Raw genomic sequence first — 23,385 nt, 5'->3', positions numbered from 1 at the left:
CACCCAGGGAGGTTTTCATTGCCTCATTGTCACTGACCTTTCCCAACACTTCTGAATATTAACCACTGGAACTCCAGAAGGTTTTGCCCCCTTCATGACCAGGCCATTTTTTGCTGTTCAACACTGAACTACTTTAACTGGTAATTGCGCAGTCATGCAATGCTATACCTAAACAAAATGTATATAATTTTTTTCATACAAATAGAGCTTTCTTTTTGAGGTATTTGATCGGGTTTTTTATTCTTTGTGATATAAACAAAAAAAAAAAGACAGAAAATTATTATTTTTTTAACTTTCTGCTGCAAAACATATCCAAAAAAATAAATAAAAAAAAATCTAATTTCTCCATAAGTTTTGGCCAAAATGTATTCTGCTACATGTATTTGATAAACAAAGATAAAAATAAATCAGAATAAATGTATATTGATTGTTTTGTGTGAAAGTTATAACGCTAACAAACTATGGTAATATTTCTTGCTATGCCCCGTACACACGGTTGGACTTTCCGACGGAAAATGTGCGATCGGATCTTGGTGTCGGAAAATCCGATCGTGTGTGGGCTGCGTCTGACTTTTTCCGTCAGAATTTCCGACACACAAAGTTTGAGAGCAGGATCTAAAATTTTGTGACAACAAAATCCAATCATTTAAATTCCGATCGTGCGTAGACAATTCCGATGGACAAAGTGCCGCGCATGCTCAGAATAAATTACGAGACAAAAGCGATTGGCTACTGCCCTCTTTATAGTCCCGTCGTACGTGTTCTACGTCACCGTGTTCTGAACTATAACATTTTCCGACAACTTTGTGCAACGCTCTCACTGTATTAATGACACTGGCTGACAATTTCCTGCTGTGTAGAATCACAGCAGGTGCCCATGCGTGCGCCCCATGCCCGGAGGCGATGTACAGGTGCGTTGTTTTGCCTGTGCGGGCCACCGAACCGCAGTACATGGCATGTTGGTGGGCTGTCTGTAAGTTGTTAAATAACTTCAATCCGTATGTAAACCTCCTGAGCTACAAAAATCTAACTTATAAAGACTCATATTTGAAATCAACATTAAAGCAGTAGTAAAGCCAGCTTTGTGATTTTTATCTACAGGTTAGCCTATAATAAGTCTTACCTGTAGGTAAAATGAATATCTCTTAAAGGTGCATCGTTTAGGAGATATTCACCCTGGATGCAGCCGGTGACGTCACCAACGCATACCGTGACGGACCTTCAGAGCTTTGTGCCCGAAACCGAGGGTGACGTCACTGTGGCTCCAGCCATTCACAGCACCAGAGCCCGTGAACCCGGAAGAAAGACTGGGGGAAGATGTCAGCCCTCTTAGCAGTGACAGCGCGCCACTGGATGGTTTAGTTCTAAGGTAAGTATTTCATAGTGTGCTAGTATGTGATGCATACTAGCACATTATGCCATTGTTTTACAGGTGTTTTTTATTTTTTTTAAACCTGCCACGTTTTACTACCACTTTAAAATCTTTAATTTTGGCTTGTTTATTTAGTTTAAAATCCTTCTGGCTCTAAAAAAACACCCAAAAACCAAGATTATTTAGATTTTACCAAACATGAGGTGGAAAAAAACATTTCCCAGAATCCTTTGCAAATGAAGGGAGGTTAAATTTTTCACTACCCCCCCCCCCCCCCCCCAATTATTTCCACATACAAAATACAAATTTGCAGTAAGCAGAGACCCTGGAGAATCAAATGGTAAAAGTTGTAATTATTTATTTCAATTGATATTAGTGCAATGGTCTTTGTGAAAATTATAGTCTACAAGCTATAGTGCCAATCATTGAAAATTGATCTCACTTGATGTACTGAGGGCCTATCTCATTTCTTGAGACCCTAAGGCCCCTTTCACACATGCGGACAGTATGTCCGTATTTCATCCATCCGTTTGCGGATGAAATACGGACATACATGCATCCCTATGTATGTCCGTGGGATGAACATCCGCAGACACCCGCTATTGTTCGCCTCCGCAACTGTCCGATTCTGCAGACGTAGGAAAATCCTATTTTTCTATCCGTTTGCAGAGCGGATCGGATGAACACGGACAGACGGATTATCACGGACAGCGAGCAGATTATCACGAGGCGGATCATTACAGATCCGCCCCATGTGAAAGGGGCCTAACAAGCCAGGACAGTACAAATACCCACAAAATGACCCCTTTTTAGAAAGTGGACAGCCCAAGGTAATTAGTAAGAGGCATGGTGAGTTTTTTGAAGTTCTAATTTTTCCCACAATTCTTTGCAAGAATTTGACAAAATTGTCATATTAATGGGTTATTTCTCTCACACAGCATATGCATACCACAAATTACACCCCAAAACACATTCTACTACTTCTTCTGAGTATGGCGAAACCATATGTGTGAGACTTTTACACAGCCTGGCCACGCAGAGAGGCCCAACATTGAGGGAGCGCCATCAGGCGTTCTTGGAGCATAAATTACACATCTAATTGCTTGACTACCTCTTACAATTTTGAAGATCCTGGAGCACCAGGACAATGGAAACTCTAAAAAAATGACCCTATTTTGGAAAGTAAACACCCCACGTATATTCTATGAGGCGTTGTGAGTCTTTTGAATGTGTCATTTTCTTCCCACAAGATTTTAAAATGTGGAAAGAAAATGAAAACACTTTTTTATTTATTTTTTACACAAAGTTCCATTTTTAAGATATTTCTAACACATAGCATGTATATAGAAAAATAAATTACACCCCAAAATATATTCTGCTACTTCTGATAATGGTGATACCACATGTGTGAGACTTTCACAGGGAGCACCATCAGGTGTTCTAGAGACATATTTCACATCTAATTTGACTACCTATTAAACCTTTGTGAGGCACTGATGTGGCATGGATTTGCCACAGATGAGTACTGATGTGGCATGGATGTGGCATGGATGAGCACTGATGTGGCATGGATGAGAACTGATGTGGCACTGATGAGAACTGATGTGGCACAGATGAGAACCGATGTGGCATGGATGTTGCACGGATGAGCACTGATGTGGCATGGATGTGGCACGGATGGGCACTGATATGTGCCTGGATGTGGCATGGATGAGCCCTAATGTGCTCCTGGATGTGGCACGGATGATCACTGATGTGGCACGGAAGACCACTGATGTGGCATGGATGTCGCACGGATGATCATTGATGTGGCATGGATGTGGCACAGATGAGCAATGATGTGGCACAGATGAGCACTGATGTGGCACGGATGAGCACTGATGTGGCATGAATGAGAACCGATGTAGCATGGATGTTGCATGGATGAGCACTGATGTGGGCCTGGATGTGGCACAGAAGAGCACTGATGTGGTAAGGATGATCACTGATGTGGCACGGATGAGCTGTGATGTGGGCCTGGATGTGGCACGGATGAGCACTCATGTGGGCCTGGATGTGGCACGGATAAGCAATGATGTGGCATGGATGATAACTGATGTGGCATGGATGATCATTGATGTGGCATGAATGTGGCACAGATGATCACTGATGTGGCATGGATGTGGCACGGGTGATCACTGATGTGGCACAGATGAGCAGTGATGTGGGCCTGGATGTGGCACGGATGAGCACTCATGTGGGCCTGGATGTGGCACGAATAAGCAATGATGTGGCACGGATGATCACTGATGTGGCATGGATGATCATTGATGTGGCATGAATGTTGCAGATGAGCACTGATGTGGCATGGATGAGCACTGATGTGGCATGGATGAGAACCGATGTGGTATGGATGAACACTGATGTGGGCCTGGATGTGGCACAGAAGAGCACTGATGTGGCATGGATGTGGCATGGATGATCACTTATGTGGCACGGATGAGCAGTGATGTGGGCCTGGATGTGGCACGGATGAGCACTCATGTGGGCCTGGATGTGGCACGGATAAGGAATGATGTGGCACAGATGATCACTGATGTGGCATGAATGTGGCACAGATGATCACTGATGTGGCACGGATGTGACACGGATGGTCACTGATGCCGCATGGATGATCTCTGATGTGGCATGGATGTGACACGGATGATCATAGATATGGCATGGACGTGACACGGATGATCACTGATGCGGCATGGATGTGACACGGATGATCATTGATATGGCATGGATGTGACACGGATGATCACTGATGCGGCATGGATGTGGCACGGATGATCACTGATGCGGCATGTATGTGGCACGGATGTGGCATGGATGATCACTGATGTGGCACTGATGAGCATGAATAAGTCATGGATAGGGATGGATGAGCCATGGATGGATGGAGAGAGACTCAGTATTGTCAGCTTTGTATATTCTCCCCAGCACACTGATCATACCTGCCATACACACACACACAGCTCCTCCTATCCCCACCGCTAGATGGCGCCTCTCCAGTGTGTGGGGCCATGCCGTATACATGGAGCTCAGCGCTGTATACAGTTGTATTGTATATAAAGAATGTACAATGTAATGACTCCAGTCTGATGGTGTCGGGGTATAGATAAGCGGAGATCGGTCACAATGCTCCGATATCAGGCTGTACAGTGTATGGGAGAGGTGTGTGGGAGGTGGATCCGGGCAGTGAAGGGTTAGTGGCGGTGTCCCCTCCCTGTATTCTCTCTCCATACGGAAGTGCTGACAATGAGAGCGGAGCTGAGAGCCCCGGACCTCTGATCGGAGCAGAGATGTCAGGACGGGACACATGGAGGGCCACACTGCGCTCCTATTACTGCATCAAATTCTCCCTGTCCTTCTACTCCACACTCTTCTCGGTGAGTGATGAGGGGGGAGGGGCACTGAGGGACCCCCTACACATGGCTGTGCTGATCAGTATGAATGATGCGCCCCTTCCACTCTGTGTGTAATATATATATATATATATATATATATATATATATATATATATATATATATATATATATAGTGTGTGTCCTTCCTCTATGTATACAGTGTGTATGATCTATACCGTTGTGTGTATGGGGGGTGATCCATCCTTGTATGTGATGATGTGGCCTGCTCTTTGTTGTGATCATTCATGTCTGCCAGCAGTGTCATGGCATTGTGGGGGGCTCATTCACATCATGCCCATTGCTCAGCTCAGGGGCACATAGTAATCCATGGTCATTTCATGCGCCCTGTATGTGTAAAAACACAGCATGCCTGCATTTTCTCACAGCACACCTCACCACATTGTAACAGTGTGCTGCATAGAGATGGATGAAGGACCATTTTTTTGGACATTTAAAGCGGTGCTGAACAGCCACAAAAATGAAAAACAATTGGCCCCTGCAGGTTTAAGTCTGGGTTCACATATGTGCGAATTGGATCCGGTTCACACATGTCCGGGCGGCTGAGAAAAGGTACTGTGCATTTTTGGGTTTGGTTCAGGTGTGAATGGAGGCAAAAATTTGCACCTGAATTGGTGAACAGAAACGCACCAGACTGCAAACCGCAGCAGTGTGAACCCAGCCTAAAGCGTAATGTAGTAGTATACACCGCATACAGGCACAATATGACAAACTTACCTGCACATGGAGCCCTCCAGCACAGCTCTGTCATGGCTCCCTGGCACTTCCGTCATTACCTGGTCCTTCCAGGTTCACAGACTCCGGCCATGGCACATCGCTCTGCATTTCACAGCACAATCACTGCACTGAATGCAGAGCGTCACTGCGCATGCAATGGTGGCATCATCGGCTATTGCCAATGTGAATATCTCCTAAATGGTATGTGTTTAGGAGATATTCATTGTACCTACAGGTAAGCCTGATGGTAAACTTACCTGTAGGTACCAGTTAAAAATATAGATATAACCCTTTCCATCCAGCCCCAGTGTACCTTTTAAGTGGGTGAGTACACCCCTCACATTTTTGTAAATATTTTATTATATGTTTTCTTGTGACAACAGTGAAGAAAAGACACTTTGCTACAATGTAAAGTAGTGAGTGTACAGCTTGTATAACAGTGTAAATTTGCTGTCCCCTCAAAATAACTCAACACACAGCCATTAATGTCTAAACAACTGGCAACTGAGTACACCCTTAAGTGAAAATGTCCAAATTGGACCCAATTAGCCATTTTCCCACCCTGGTGTCATGTGACACGTTAGTATTACAAGATCTCAGGTGTGAATGGAGAGCAGGTGTGTTAAATTTGGTGTTATCGCTCTCGCATACTGGTCACTGGAAGTTCAGCATGGCAAAGAACTCTCTGAGGATGTGAAAAAAGAAGAATTGTTGCTCTACATAAAGATGGCCTAGGTTATAAGATGATTTCCAAGACTCTGAAACTGAGCTGCAGCACGGTGGCCAAGACCATACAGTGGTTAAACAGGACAGGTTCACCTCAGAACAGGCCTCACCATGGTCGACCAAAGAAGTTGAGTTAATGTGCTTAAAATCATATCCAGAGGTTGTCTTTGGGAAATAGATGTATGAGTCTATTGGGGGGAGGTGGGGGGCTCAGCCTGTCAGTGCTCAGACCATACGCTGCACACTGCATCAAACTGGTCTGCATGGTTGTCGCCCCAGAAGGAATCCTTTAATAAAGATGATGCACAAAAAAGCCTGCAAACAGTTTGTTGAACACAAGCAGACTAAGGACATGAATTACTGGAACCATATTCTGTGGTCTGATGAGACCAAGATAAACGTATTTGGTTCAGATGGTGTCAAGTGTGTGTGGTGGCAACCAGGTGAGGAGCACAAAGACAAGTGTGTCTTGCCTACAGTCAGGCATGGTGGTGGGAGTGTGATAGTCTGGGGCTGCCTGAGTACTGCCAGCACTAGGGAGCTACAGTTCATTGAGGAAACCATGAATGCAAACGTACTGTGACATACTGAAGCAGAGCATGATCCCCTCCCTTCAGAGACTGGGAGCAGGGCAGTATTCCAACATGATAATGACCCCAAACACATCTCCGAGACAACCACTGCCTTGCTAAAAAAAAAGCTGAGGGTAAGGGCCGGTTCACACTGCGGGCGATGCGAGGCGACACGACTTGCCTCGCCGCGATCTGACAAGTCGTCCCCGTTCTGTACAATGGAACCGTTCTGAGAGGAGCGACTCGAGTCGCTCCGACTCAGAAAAAAGGTTCCTGTACTACTTTTGGGCGACCTCGGGGCGACTTGCATTGACTTCTATACAGAAGTCATTTGCAAATCGCCGCTGAGGTCGCGGCAGGTTGCGGCGAGGCAAGTCGGTGTCGCCTCGCATCGCCCGCAGTGTGAACCGGCCCTTAAGGTGATGGACTGACCAAGCATGTCTCCAGACCTAAACCCTATTGAGCATCTGTGGGGCATCCTCAAATAGAGGCTGGAGGAGCGCAAGGTCTCTAACATCCACCAGCTCAGTGATGTCGTCATGGAGGAGTGGAAGAGGACTCCAGTGGTAACCTGTGAAGCTCTGGTGAACTCCATGTCCAAGAGGGTTAAGGCAGTGCTTGAAAATAATGGTGGCCACACAAAATATTGACACTTTGGGCCCAGTTTGGACATTTTCACTTAGGGGTGTACTCACTTCTGTTGCCAGCAGTTTAGACATTAATGGCTGTGTGTTGAGTTATTTTGAGGGGACACAAATTTACACTGTTATACAAGCTGTACACTCACTACTTTACATTGTAGCAAAGTGTAATTTCTTCAGTGTTGTCACATGAAAAGTACAAAATATTAAAATATTTACAAAAATGTGAGAGGTGCACTCACTTTTGTGAGATACTGTATTTGATATATGTATCTACACAAACACATTGCCCTTTGTTTCTATTTTAAGCCCCATTCACACTGGTGCGCTTTTGCCACATTTTCCCAGGGCAACAAAAACTATTCCCCATGCAATCCTATGTAAGGCGGGGTTCACACCTATGTGAATTGGATGCGACTTTCTCGGCATTCAATTCGCATGACAGGAGATTGTGATCGGCTCTCTATGGAACCGGTTCACATACCACCGGAGCCGATTGTACAGGAGTGCTGTGTGTCTTTGGCTCAGTTTCAGGGCCGAATTCAGGCAAAAATGTGATTCGTCCTTGAAATGGAGAACAAGGATGCACCGCATCCTTGTCAGCCGCATCCTTTGGAGGTGTGAATCCAGCCTTACTGTTCAAAATGCAGGCACCTTCCATTGTAAGCCAATGGGAACACATCAAATGTGCATCAGTGTGAAAGGGCCCTAAGGCTTGATTCACACTTAACTCGTTTTTTGATGCATTTTGCAGAAATGCAGGGAAATATTTTAACATGGGTTCCTATGGAACATGTTCACATCAATTCATTTTTGTGCCTCTGCATTTTTGGAAAGGGTCGGGGACTTTTTTTCATGCAAAATGCAGCGTTGTGCATGTAATAGAAGTCAATGGACCTGCATCAAAAACGCAAGTTCCCGTGATTTTGCCACGTTTTGCATTTTTTTTTTTTCGTTTTTTTTCCAGTGTATATAGCTGGTTGCTAACCAACCACAGTGTAAAAACAAACAAAAAAAATAAAACGCAAAACGCTGTAAAAACGTGTGTCCAAAAGCGCGTCAAGCACCACAAAAAGCACTGCAATAACGCTCAAAAGCTACATGCATAGATGTGAATCGAGCCTAAAACTGAATGGGTTGTATTACAAGGTGAGAGTTCACAAATAATCTAAATGAAAACAAAATTGTTCCCCTGTGTTCATACAAAAAAGCAAACGTGCATGTACAGTAGGTCACATATGTAAATGATGATTGCATTGCGTCAGAGTGAGAGCAATAATTCTAGCTCCGGATCTCACATTTAACGCTAAACTGATAGTCTGTAAATGCTTTTAAAGCGCCACCGAATGACAATTTTAGGTTCCGTAGTTTGTCACCATTTCACAGGTATGCGCAATTTTAAAACTTGGTATCAATTTACTTGCAGCAACATCTTCTTTTAAAGTTTTCTAAAAAAAAAAATGGGTATTATGTTGTGTTTTTATGTGCACCAAAATGAATTAAAGTGTATTTTTTTTTCCCCTGAAAATTTTGTGTTTAATAAATGGCTATGCAAATATGTGACATACAAAAATATGGCAACAGTCACCATTTTATTTTCCAGGGCCTCTGCTTTCAGAAAATATAATGTTTGGGGGTTCTAAGTAGTTTTCTAGCAAAAAAAATGCTGACATTACCATGCATGTGAAAATGTCCCCAGGAAGCAAGCAGTTAAATAGCAGAGGCGGGAGATTGTAGTTGGGCAAGGTCCTTGAAGGCTTGCTTTCAGTTTCACTATATGAGAATATGTTTCTTTTTTTAGATATACATTCATATGATGAAATAATCTTATCTTGCGCTCATGCTCTTTCATTTTTGATTATATTTTTTGCACCATTCTCCCATCGTGAATTAGAAAATCGTTTGTTTTTTTCAAACATTTCCAACGTGCCCAATCCACTCAAATTTGAGATTCAAATGAAAATTCCTAGATAAGATTTTCGAAAGAAAATTCTTTCGGAATTCGACCCATATATGACCGGCTTTAAGCTGCATTCACACATGTGCTTTTGTGATGGTTAACATGTGGTTCAATGATTGGTGATGTATGCATTCATTATAAAAGGCACGCTATGTATATACACGGCAGTACAAGCCCACTGCCAAAGTAAACAGGCAGGTAGGTGTTTTCAGCTTGTGAGCTTGTGAATGAGTGTTCAGGGTTCTCTGAAAATGACTGGACATGCTCAATGCAACATACGTCAATATCCCAAATGATGTCTTTTATCGCATGTATGAAAATGTACACAAATATGAATGGGTCTTTTTTTTGTATCATTTGTAATACTGTGTGTACACAGGGGCAGCCATATTAGCTCATGACATGTACAGATTCTTCACTCGCATGAGGCCTGTAGCCCATGAATAGGCTGTGCGTTTTTATGCAGTTTGTGTCGCCGGGTACTGCATGCAGGCAGCCCATTCAAGTCTATGAGGACGGAGTGGCTGCACGGACACAGCGGCTTGTCCCAATTTGATGCAGTTGAAGTCACATAAACATGGCGCACAATTATGGACCACGACTGTCAGTACCCGTCTGAATGAGGCCTTATGCATGTTATCAGCAATCGTGCATTTATATGCACTGCTGTTGTCCATAGGCCCTAAAATATGTGTAGATGCATCAAAAATTGGACAGTGCATGTCAGTGCATTGCATAGATGTGAACTAGAACAAAAAAAATGGGTACATGCATTGATGTTCAATAAAAAAAAAATCTGAATGGGCCCAAAAAGGCTCATTAAAATGCAAATCAATTTATAACTTTTTTTAAAATGCGGTTTTCTGGATTATTTTTTTATTTTTTTGGTATTCTGTTTCTCACTATTAAAATAAATCTACCATTAAAATTATAGACTGATAATTTTTGTCAGTGGGCAAAGGTACAAGATCAGCAGGGGATCAAAGTACTTTTTTCCCCTCACTGTATATATACATATGGTGTGTGTGTGTGTGTGTGTTTGTGTGTGCGCAGTCATCTGGGACACATCACAGGTAACTGCCGGACCATTCACGACATGCAGCGTGACACTCACGCAGGCGCAGTGGACACCCATGTATATATTTATATTAGTGATCAGTGGGAGGACGCCCTTATATTGGTGTTCAGTGGGAAGAAAGCTTCCCTTACAAATTCCATAGCTAAAAAGATAATTGTTGTCATACGTTACTTATGAGAGAGTCATAAATTGCTTACTTACTTACAATTTAGTGCAGTAGGGACTATCCCAATATATGCCTTAATCTTAGCAGTAGCTGAAACGGTCCCCACAATCCCAGTGGGGAAATACAATAAACATAGAAACAGCGCTAACCGGTAAGAGTCCTATATGCTCCAGTCCATATAACTGTCCTTCCAAAGGTTCTTAACATTTCAAGTGTAATATAGACCAAGGACTTAAATACCGTCCTCTGGTTTTGGATCCTTAGTGGTACTTCACTCAGGAAGGTGTCTTGGAAAAAAGAAACGCCATATGGTGTAGTATGTCCAACGCAACTTGTGTACCAACCATATACTTATAATGGGCTTACATCAAAAATGATAAACATCTCCAATGGATCGCAAGATGTGTTCATATATACTGTGTGTGAGTGTGTATATATTTTTTTTTATATATACAACTCTGATCTGATCTAGTTATTTATGAAAGTTATGACAGTTTTTTGGGGCTTTGTGCTTGGGATCATTGTCTTGTTGAAATGTCCACCCTCGTTTCATCATCCTGATAGACGGCAGAAGCTTTTTATCAAGAATGTCTTGCCATATTTTTCCATTCATCCTTTCTTCAATGACATGACGTTTGCCAGTACCGTATGCTGAAATACAGGCCCACACCATGATGTCCCCACCTCCAAACTTCACTGTTGGTATGAGGGTGTTTTTGGGGTGATGTGCAGTGCCATTTGACCTCCAAACATGGTGTGTATTATGGCATCCAAAGAGTTTAATTTTGGTCTCATCTGACCAGACTGTATTCTTCCAGTATTTAACAAGCTTGTGTAAATGTTGTGCAGCAAACTTTAAACGAGCTTCAACATGCTTTTTCTTTCACCAATGGAGTCTTGTGTGGTGAGCCTGCATACAGGCCATGGTGGTTGAGTAATACACAAGCAGAGACAGAACAGCGCCAACCTAAGTGCAGCAATATAATCCACGCTTGTTTATTTCAATAGTAAGAAAGCAGGCACATCATGTTTAAAAATGTTCCGATGGGTAATCTGGTAAGCGACACAGGACTCCAAGGGAGAGGTGATCCTCTTGCGCAACACAGTCTCGTCCGGTGGCGCCGGTGGGTTACAGCGTCTCGGTTAGTGGAGTCGCACTGGGATGATGCAAATTGGGTGCATGTGTTCGGAGCATGCGTGCTCCTTCGTCAGGCATAGCATCCCGCCATCTTGGAAGTGGTCAAATAGGGGAAAAGCAAAGCTAGTGGGCCAATAGGATCGTAGTACCGCCCTATTAGGAGGCGGGATTGTGGAGGCTAAGAGCTTGTATTATATTTCTCGGGAATGGGGGGGAAATGTAAACACTGACCTTTGTGCATATTAAGATAAAAGCACAAGCTGGCTGAAATAGCATTTTAGACAAGAACAGATTTCATAGGTCATGATAAAATTGTGAAACCTACAGAAGAGAGGCTTAACAAAACATAAAGACAGAATAGATTTGATGGAAAAATTACCTATACACATATACAAAATTGAGCGCTCTAAACGGAGATAGAGATGTATACACACACACACTTGTGCGTCCTCATACACAAGTGTATACATATTGAAGAAAGAGAGAAGTAATTGAATTATCCTTGGACATTTTGTAAATAGCATCTGACCCTTGGACATTGTTCTCTGAACCCCCCCCCCCCCCCCCCAACCTAATTGCCACAAATATAATCTGTGCTACTCACAAAGTGCATTTATAAATGTGTATATCTCTTTAACAGCTTGCCGACCAGCTGCCGTCATCGTGCCATGTGGAGGCGCAGTTGCGGGCAGAGGCCGGTGGTGCGTACCTGCGGGTCAAGCAGACACAATGTTCGACGGCGACTCGTGATCGCCCACAGGGGATCGTGAACGGGGATCTGCCTTTGTAAACAAGGTGAATCCCCGTTCTGACAGGGGACATGACAGAGGTCTACTGTTCCCAGTCATCGGGATCTACTACTCCCTGTCATTGGGAGCAGTGATCGCAGTCATGTCAGTGGTAAACCCCCCCCCCCCCAAGTTAGAATCACTCCCTAGGACACACTTAACCCCTTGATCGCCCCCCCCCTAGTGTTTAACCCCTTCGCTGCTGGCATCATTTGCACAGTAATCAGTTAATTTTTATAGCACTGATCGCTGTATAAATGACAATGGTCCCAAAATAGTGTCCGATGTGCCCGTCATAATGTCGCAGTCACAACAAAAATCGCAGATCGCCGCTATTACTAATAAAAAAAATTTGATAATAAAATGCCATAAATCTATCCCCTATTTTGTAGACGCTATAACTTTTGCGCAAACCAATCAATATACTCTAATTGCGCGTACACGCGATCGGACTATCTGGCGGATAATCCGCCAGATGTTTGGCGGGGGCCCGATGGACTTTCAAAATGAACAGATTTGCCCACACATGGACTAAAGTCCGTTCATTTTGAGTGTGACTTCAGGTACGATGGGACTAGAGAAGGAAGTCAATCTCGCCGCTTCCATTGGCGAGATAGACACCTTGCGAGCCCCATCGCCTGGTATGGGTTTTAAAGGTAACCCCTACACCGAAAAACCACCAAAGTCCATACCAGACCCTTATCCGAGCACGCAGCCCAGCCGGTCAGGAAAGGGGGTGGGAACGAGCAAGTGCCCCCCCCCCCTGAACCGTACCAGGCCGCATGCCATCAACATGGGTCGGTGGGTGCCCTGCGGCCCCCCCACCCCAAAGCACCTTGTCCTTATGTTGAGGAGGACAAGGGGCTCTTCCCGACAACCCTGGCCGTTGGTTGTCGGGGTCTGCGGGTGGGGGGCTTTAATAAGGGGGCCCCCACCCTATGTGAGTATGGGGTACATCGTACCCCTACCCATTCACCTGAGGGAAAAAAGTGTCAATAAAAAAACGTACTACATAGGTTTTTAAAGTAGTTTATTAGGCAGCTCCGGTGGTTTTCAAACATTTGTTGGCGGAACATTTGAGAACCTGCTAGCCAACATTTGTTGGTGGAAAGTCCAACAACAAATGTCCGATGGAGCATACACGTGGTCAGACTTACCGCCAACAAGCTCACATCCAACATTTCCCATCAGAAAATCCGATCGTGTATACCTGGCATTACATGTAATGCCGCTTTAAATTATAAACTGCAATAGTGTCATAACCACTCACATTAATACGTATAATCAAGTGCCATATCCAGTGTGTCTCCAACCAACTAGTCACCTTGTGTTCTCACCATGCACCTTATCAAATTCTATTCAGTAAGCGCTCCTTTCACAAATAAAGTTGTATCATCAGCGCTTCTCCTGTTCCTCCATTCTTCAATATTAGGACTCCCCCATGTAAGACATTTAAAAAGGGCCCATAGTGCAGCAGTATGCCTAAAATCCATTATTATTTAATAATCCTCTTACAAACAAGGGCTTGGTAAAAAGCCTATAATCCTCACTTAAGATGGCTGCCATGGCACATCCAGTGCGTGATGACGTCACTTCTGATGAGTTTCGTCCAATGGATTTCTTCCCAGGATAATTGCTTCCCTGTCCAGGGAACACCATGCAACCTCTGGAGGAACCCTAGGGATCCACTGAACCCTGGTTGAAAAGGAGCCGCTCTAAATCTACTGCTTGCAATGCATTTTTTTTAGTGAGAGTAGCCTCTGCTTCTGCCTTCTCTCATCACATGATATTCTTGCTTGTCACAGGCTTGCTATAAAGCAAGCTTAGCCACGACCTGCATTGCTTTAATTTACATTGCTATTGTTATTACTAGGGTGTTTTGTTATTTCTTAAAAGACAGCTGGCATGCATTGCAAGCGGCAGACAAGAAAATTAGACACAAGAAACAGAGATTATTATAAGCTGTGCCAAGAAGTGTTCTTTCTCCGTGTGCCAGGAATCTAATTAATAAACCTCAAACACAGCATTATTAATACCGGTAGTTTATTTGTGAATGTGGCAGAGAACACTTACTAGACTACATTCAGCTATTTGGGTATAATTATGCAGTCTAGTAAAATTATCTGGGAATATGTGGTTGTGGGAGCCTTCTAGTGATGGTCCTCTTCAACTACGCAGTTTGCAAATGAACTGCATGCAGCAGCAGCTCTGGGAATTGTTGCGCTGGTCTATTTAGCCGGGTGGCTAGATACGGCTGGACTGCAATGTTCAGATGCAGCTAAATTGTGCTTCTGGGGCTCTGTTCTACAGCCAAAAAGTGGATAATTAACTTTGTAGCCAAAATGGCATCCCTGGGTGCAACCTGTCTGCATCCAAGGTGTGTCAGAGCCTCTAGTTGCTTGAATGGTTGCATGTGATCAGCAGCGTCACCAGTCATTTATTTTACGGGGTACATATATGGCTGCACCACTGCTAGCCATGGCTGTTCGCACACTGTGCGAACGGGCGATTATTTCTCCACTGGCAAGATTTGGGAGTTCACAAATTCCCCGATCCTTTTTTAAATTTGTGTCTTACCAGATTGCATGGTGCTGCTGCACCATGCGTTTTGGCACACAAAAAATGCAAGCATTTGCCAATGCATGAGGTGTCATTAAGAATTAATGACATCCCTGTGCATCTGTTAAAGAGCAGCATGATTCTCTGCGTGTTGGGAACGTGCGTGATTTTGTGCATGTTCCAAACACATAGATGTGAACCAAGCCTAAGGCCTAAAGCCTAATGTGCAAGTATTACTAAAGAATATGAGTAAGGTCTTCTTTATACCGGATGCAGCTGAACCGATTTTTAAATGCAGTATGAAATGCATATGCAACAAAAATAATTATATTTCAGTGTGCCTGGCTTACAGCATTGCGGCGTTTTCACATGCATTTAAAAAATACAGAATGCTGCATTTTTTTTTTTTTTTTTTGCAATGGAATGCTCCACAAGCGCATGTAAATGAAACGCCGCAAAAAAAAAAATACTTGGAAGTAAGGGAATTGTTGTTGTGTGGGGTTTTTTTTCTTTCTTTCTTTTAATCATACTTACCTAGGTGGTATCTGTCCCTCGCCAGCTCTAAGACTGAGAACCGAGTGATCAAACGCTGCTGGTGGACCAGATGGTCACCAGAGTCTCTGTGATCGTTCGGAGGCCGACAGTCGCAATGTTATGACGTCACACCGGGCCTCTGCATTCAAACGAATGGCGCCACCTCGAATGGGAAGCCATGATCGTACATTTTTTTTTTTTTTTTTTTTTTTTTTTTTTTTTTTTGGCCTTCCCAGCCTAGAGGTGAGATTTGGGTACTTATTGACTTTTCTCACTGTAAAAAGGGCCGATCATGCCATGTTCCTATTACAAGGGATGTTTACCTTCCTTGTAATAGGAATAAAAGTGATCAAAAAAAATATTTTTCAAGTGTCAAACAAAAAAAATAAAATTAACAATAAAAAATAAATAAAAAAAAAAATTTTATAGTGCCCCTGTCCCCATGTGCTCGCATGCAGAAGAAAACGCATACGTAAGTCCCACCCACATATGAAAACGGTGTTCAAACCACACATGTGAGGTATCGCCAGGAACGTTAGAGCGAGAGCAATAATTATAGAGCTAGACCCTCTCTGTAACTCAAAACATGTAACCAGTATAAAATTTTAAAGCGTAGCCTATGCCGATTTTTATTTTTTTTTTTTTTTTTTTTTTTTTACGCACCGAGGTTTGGCACCATTCCACGAGCGTGTGCAATTTTGAAGCGTGACATGTTGGGTATCAATTTACTCTGCATAACTTCATCCAAGTTTTCCAAAAAAAAGTGTTCGAAAAATGTCAAAATTTGCCTGGATGGGAAGTGGTTAAACTGAGGTTACTGGATTGTGTAAAGCTGAACTCCGCACAAATTTTAAAAGATACAAATGAATATATTACTGTATTCATTAATATATCATTAAGATCTATTTTGAAATACAAACAGTGTAAAGTACCTAAAATGAATCTAGTATCAGCCTCTTGTAATCCCTGCAGAACAGAGTGGGAGAGAGAAAAGGAGCACAAGTAGCTAGTCGGCACAATGTGCTGAGAAGCTTGATGAGGAAATCAGAGTGACAGGGAAATTATCAGTGTGCTGCTTCTCCTATCACTGTCCAGTCACAGGCTGGGAGCAGGTCCACTTTAAAGGGAGTTGAATGATATTGGCTGTCATTCAGCTTGGAAGACTGAGGACATGTAGTGGCTGAAAAATACTGTAGGGGACAGATCCAGATTTAAGGCGAATATTGCATCAAAGGTGATTTTTTTTTTTTTTTTTTGATCTTTTGGGTTTTTAATATTTGTGGTTGGTTTTCTATTGCAGAAATTCTAACCTTCCAGAGCAGTTTCTGGGTGGAAGTTTAGCTTCAGGAGGTGTTATACGAGGGGCTTGAAAGAGCTTGAGACATCCAAATAAAATCAGGTGGGGGGAAAGGGTTGCCTGTAAATGGTTGTATACATTTGCACAGGAAAAGATCTGAACTCAGAAGAGGACATTTCTGGACCTTAGTACTGGCTTGGTACATCTGGATGACCTGTTGGATCGCAGTTATGCTTGGATAAAGAACATACCCCTGGGCAGGGTTCTTTGTTCTGATTTCATGGCGCTTTTTTGGTTTTGACTAAATTGTACATCTAACTTTATATGTTAACTTGAATCTCTAATTTGCCATGTTTTTTGAAAACTTTGTGCTGTATAATGTTAAGGGCGTTTTGAAGTATTTTGGCCATCTGTCGCTGTTGAACTCTATAATTATAACCAAGTTCCCTGTAATCTGTCTCATCCATGAGCATTTTAGGATTCCACTGGGATTTACAACATCCTGTGTTGTTGCAGTTTTAGAGGCTCCTTCTACTGTCTAAATCTTATTCATTAACGTATTACTCTCCTCTTTGTATAGTGAATGTGTCTTCTCTGACCACCTTTCCGTCACTTATCTAAATGGAACCTTATAATAGACAAAATTTGCACTACAGTCTTTTTTTTTAATTTTTATTCTTTATCATTACACATTTGACAAAATTAGGTACATTCTAAAAATTCGGTACAAAATGATAATGTGCAGTCTTTACAGTGTGGTTGTGTTAATACTATTGGAGGAAGAGATATCTGCATCATACGTTTGTTGAAAATAGAAAATACAACCCAGTATTTGTGATTTCATTGTGACCGATGAGTTGCATGTGGCCTCCTAATGTCACCAATACGGATGACATTTTTGGGAGACCTTTGTCAGGGTTTTTTTTTTTTTTTTTTTTTTTTTTCCTGATGGATTGGAGGTAGCCTGTTGTAAGCGGACACAAGTTCGGTCACCCCTAGAGCCATCATGGGTCCACCACAGTTCACTATCAAAATGTAGACACAAACTGAATGGGTGCACATATCAGAAAACTGACATCCATCCCATTCAACTTCAGCAGGGGATCTACAGCAGTGCCCCATGTGAAAGCACCCTAAGGGCTCCTTCACACTGTGTAAGGTGACTTGCATGTTTTCGCACTGGATAATCGCAGATCATCATTTGGCTCATGGAAAACAGTTGTTTTCAATGTGCCCAGTTCACACCACAATGCTGGTTTGATGTGAGATGCGTTGAAGTGCAGAAAATGCAATGTCTGTATTTTTCTGCAACTTTCAGGTCTCGCTTCTGCTACTTACAGGCATCTCTTTTCTTTCAGTGCTCAGAGCTGCTCAGCTGTCAGTTAACAGCCATTTTTTGTTTCCACAGTGACTCACCTGCTTACCATTAACCTCTTGCCGTCCGCGCTATAGTCGAATGACCTGAATTTCCGGGAGGCTGTCATATGATGGCCTCCCCTTTGCATGCGGCCCGCGCTGTGGTCAGGGAGACTCGGGTGATCACAGATCCAAGTAAGGGGCTGGTCCCGGCCCCTTACCACGTGATCAGCTGTCAGCCAATGGCAGCTGATCACATGATCTAAAAAAAAGCTTGGCAATTGTGTTTTTTTTCTCTCCTCGCGCTGACAAAAGTGCGCAAAAGTTATAGTGCCTGGAAAATAGTGAATAGATTTATGACATTTTCATGGCATTATTATTCTTATTGTTGTTATTTTAAAATCTTCTTTTTTCTTTTTTTTACTAGTAATGGTGGCAATCTGCGATTTTAAGCGGGACTGCGACATTGCTGTGGACACTTTTGAAACTTTTTTTTTGGGACCATTGACATTTATACAGCGATCAGTGCTATAACAATGAACTCATTACTGTGTAAATGTCACTTGCAGGGAAGGGGTTAACACTAGGGGGTGATCAAGGGGTTAAGTGTTTTTCCTGGGTGTGTTCTAACTGGGACTGACTGGAGGAGGACCCAGATCGCTGTTACTACTTAGTAGGAACAGACGATCTGTCTCTCCTCCCCTGTCAGAACAGGGATTTGTGTGTTTACACACACAAATCCACATTCTGGCTCTCATGCCCGTGATCTGCCGGTGGCCAGCGGCAATCATGCCCACCGGCCACGTGTATTGGGTCCCCCGCCTTGCAGTGCTCCTGTTATGGCTCTTAAGGGAGCCACCATACATATACAGCAATTCGCACAGGATTGCTAACCTGCCACCGTATATGTATGTCATGAAGTGGTTAAGCAGCTTAGCTCATTTGCTCCTAGCCCTTGCGTGGTCAATACCTCCAATGCGTTTCTGCTTGTGTGCTTGTGTTTGACTTGGCCTGGCTGACTTCTCTCCCGTTACCTGCTCCTGACTTTGCTCCTCACTTCACTGACTCCTGGCTTCCTGTTCCCGGCTCGTCTAATTACCCACTCTGGCATCCAAACCCTGCCTTCTGTTTTTGACTACGCTCCTGAACTATGTTATTTTTGCTGTTTCATTAACCACTTCAGCCCCGGAAAGGATTTGCCCCCTTAATGACCAAGCCATTTTTTACGATGCGGCACTGCATCGTTTTACTGACAATTGCACGGTCATGCGGCGCTGTACCCAAACAAAATTGATGTCCTTTTTTTACCCACAAATAGAGCTTTCTTTTGCTGGTATTTGATCACCTGTGCGGGTTTTATTTTTTGTGCTATAAACAAACAAAAAATAATTTTTTTTTTTTACTTTCTGCTATAATACATATCCCAAAAAAAATAAGCTCATTTATTCATCAGTTTAGGCCGATATATATTCTTCTACATATTTTTTGGTTAAAAAAAATTACAATAGGCGTATATTGATTGGTTTGCACAAAAGTTTTAGCGTCTACAAACTACGGCATAGATTTAGGGACATTTTTTATATTTGTTTTTACTGATAATGGTGGCAATCTGCGATTATTGTCGGGACTGCGACATTGCAGCTGGCAAATCTGACCCCAAATGACACTTTTTGGGGACCAGGAACATTATTACATTGATCAGTGCTATACAAATGCCCTGATCAATGTAAAAATGACACTGGCAGGGAAGAGGTTAACACTGGGGGGGGCGATCACTGGGGGTTAACTGTGTTCACTGGGTGTGTTCTAACTGTAGGGAGGATGGGCTTACTGGAACATGACAGAGATCACTGTTCCTGATCACTGAGAACAGTAGGGGGAGGAGACCAGACCAGTCACCCTGCACAAGGAGAGAGAACAGCAGTGATCAGTCTTTATTACAGGAGGCACATTTTTAAAGTCTGGAAGAAATACACAAATCACACCAGGATTCAAAGAAGAATACACATTACTTTTGTACACACAAACTAAGCTATACTGTATATCAATAGCGCCTAATTGGATTTCAGCTTTTATTTTCATACAGTCATCAGAAACACAATATAAAATCTGTGATTTGTTACTTTTTCCAGCCCCCATATTATCGCTGATGCACATAAATCAATAGGCCGATGAATACTTCTGCTAGATAAGTGGCCATCACAACTGTGTATTATTAATATGTATATTTTAAAATGCCATTTTGAGTTTCCTTGCATAGGGTGCCCTGTGTAGAGTTGTAAATGGCACTACTCTATAGTAAGCATTTATTTTGAGAGTCTTTAAAAGCCTTTGTAGATAAGTGAGCTTGTGCTGACTTGTTGACTGACGTGCTTATACAGCTTTTTTTTTTCTCTTTATATGAAATGCAATCCATTTCTTTTGCACCCCGCAGATGATTCTCATTACACTGAATGCTCCGTGCCCTGAGAGGGTCAGGGATTACAGTGAATAAGAAGCTCTCAGGATCTTTGATATTGTCACATCTGCTTTTGTCAGACAAGCTATTGCAGGCTGGTACATGAGGATGTGCTTACTAAGGAAAGAGCGGAGTTGAAGCTCCGAGTTTTCCGTGTCATTAAATTATTGACCTAATGAGCTCTGTAGTAAGGGATTGTCTGCGACAATTTTCAGACTGGTAACTCATGTCAGATTTTCAATATTCAGAGCTGCAGCCAACAGTATAGTAAGGCTAGGTTCACACCATTTTGAATTGGATGCGGGTTCTCCACATCCAGTTTGCATAGCAGGAGAATGTGACTAGCTCTCTATGGAGCCGGTTCCGCAGCAGGTCCAATGCGTTTTGTAGGAAAAAGGTGTGCTTTTTTGGTCCGTTTCAGGTCCAAATTCAGCCCAAAATTTGGGTTGGAATCAGACCTGAAACAGTGAACCGGCACGCACCGGACCCCTGCTGTGCGACGGATGCGACTCATTCGTGAACCGAGCCTCAAGCAGAACTAAACTCTCTCAATTTTAAACTATATGCTACTAGCATTAGTAAATAGATGAGAAGATAGATTCTATTTACTTGTTTTATCATTTTGATTTACAATTCAGTTGCGTCACTCGTATATGTCTAGGGGTTTCCCATGGTAGATGGCCCAAAGAACTGCAGAAACTGACACTGTATCCTCTTTTTGGGATATTTATTTAAAAGATAACACAGTCTCTTAAATGAAGGGTAGAGGGTTAGGAAGGAAGTTCAGGTACTTTTTTGGAACTGCAGAAATAGGAAGTTTCTCACAATAGAAATCCAGAGACTTACCGTTTCACAACTGGATTCTCACATCTACCGGATAGACCTCTTCCCACTAGGCCTAGCAGCCGATAGAGTGTTTAAGTAGAACAAAGTCTCTGCCACAGACTTGAATGTAACTGAGGAGCATAGGTAAATTTTAGAGAGCTATCATATGGTACCAGTATCTCGCAGCGGGATACCGTATTGGTGTAAATCCATTTAGTGTCCTTCAACTGAGCTTCCAGGCTCCTTCAGAAGAGCCAGCCTTATGCATAGCCTCCTCCTGAAGACTCCTTCCCTGGGTGCTTCTCCAGTTGCTGGGCCTCTCCTCAGGTGAGCCAGCACCGGACCACCTTTCAATCCTCCTTTCAGTTACTTTGCCTCAAGCTATCCAGCCCCGAGGTTCGGAATTGGATGGTTCAGCACCCCAGGCCATGAGGGCCTGGGGTCAGGAGGACCAGGACCAAACAGACAGAAGAATCTTCTGGACCGGAACCCAGAAGCACGTGATGTCAGTACCTTAAATACCCTCTCCCAGAATGCACAGTAGGATGACACTCCCACTGGGCTGGTTCCGAGAAAGAATGGCATTCAATACACCTAGCTAAACCGCGTTTTCACACTTGCCAGTGGTGACAGCGACACCTGTAGCCAAGGAGAACCCAGTGCAACCCAGCAAGACTGGTACTGAAACCATAATTTAGCATAATTAACCCCAAAACCCAACTGTGGTTTTAGAAATATTAAATTGAAAAAAACATATAGCACGTGCTCGTCAGGAGCCGGTCCTACAATTCTGTCCCTGGCTCCTCCCCTTCCTGTATCTCAGTGTATCCTGTATAGTTAGCTCCACCCTTTGTTCATTTCCCAGTAATGCATCTCAGCACATGTCTCATGGACTGGATCACATTATGATCTTTTAACCTATCCGATGTATATTGTTGTAAGATCCTCACAGTTTATGCATTAAACTTCACAAGATCAACAAGGTGTCATCTGGATTGAGTCACTGTCTGTTTATACAAATAAGATTGGGGTTTTTGACATATCAACACAGCTAACTGTAAGTTACGGAGATCAAACTTTCAATGCTTGGATTGGAAAGGCAGAACACTGGTTTCTGGCCTAGGCGCAAATGATGCCATACAACCCAGGAGTTTTCAGGCGGGTCTTTCTCAGCCAAGCACACCTTCCTGCATGCATGCCTGGGCTAAGAGCAGATGGATTCCAGGAAGTAAATACTACATGAATTATCTGCCCTTACTCAAGATGGCCATGCTAGAAATGCTAGGGGTTGTTTTTTAACCACTTGGGATCCGCGCTATTGCAAAATGACGACAACAGCGCGGACCCACATTTCCGGGACTACGTCTATTGACGTTGTCCCGGATACGAGCGGCCTGCGCGCCCCCTGAGGGGCGCGCGCGGCGCGCTCTGTGATCGGCGAGTCCGTGAGACTCGCCTGATCACCGATCCGTGTAAGGGGTCGATCCCGACCCCTTATCACGTGATCAGCTGTCAGCCAATGACAGCTGATCATGTGATAAAACGGAGCCGGTAATCGGCTAGTATTCCTCCTCGCGCTGACAGCGCGAGGAGAAAAAAAAAAGCTGATTGCCGGCGGCCGTGTTCGGGACATCAGTCCCGATCACGGCCAGCAATTCAAGCGGACACCTGCCCCCTGCCAGTGCCCACCTGCCACCCGCAGTGCCATCCTGAAATAAAGTAAGTGCCCCCCTGTCAGTGCCACCCAGC

The 23,385-nt window shown here is 43.4% G+C and overlaps 1 protein-coding gene across 1 annotated transcript in view; it reads left to right on the top strand.

Annotated features, from left to right (window-relative positions):
* The first annotated feature begins 4,539 nt into the window (after window positions 1-4,539).
* LOC143960638 (tetraspanin-15-like) overlaps window positions 4,540-23,385 on the top strand; it is a 243,344-nt gene continuing 224,498 nt past the window's right edge. Inside the window, exon 1 of the mRNA XM_077469420.1 lies at window positions 4,540-4,785. Coding sequence (XP_077325546.1) covers window positions 4,699-4,785 — 87 coding nt within the window. The 5' untranslated portion in view covers window positions 4,540-4,698. The remainder of the gene's footprint in view (window positions 4,786-23,385) is intronic.

The sequence above is a fragment of the Lithobates pipiens genome, unplaced genomic scaffold (assembly GCF_037356315.1).
Source record: "Lithobates pipiens isolate NorthernLeopardFrog02 unplaced genomic scaffold, aLitPip1_a1.2 Scaffold_8, whole genome shotgun sequence".
In the NCBI taxonomy this organism is placed as follows: Eukaryota; Metazoa; Chordata; class Amphibia; order Anura; family Ranidae; genus Lithobates; species Lithobates pipiens.
This window is presented reverse-complemented; position numbering and strand designations above follow the sequence as displayed.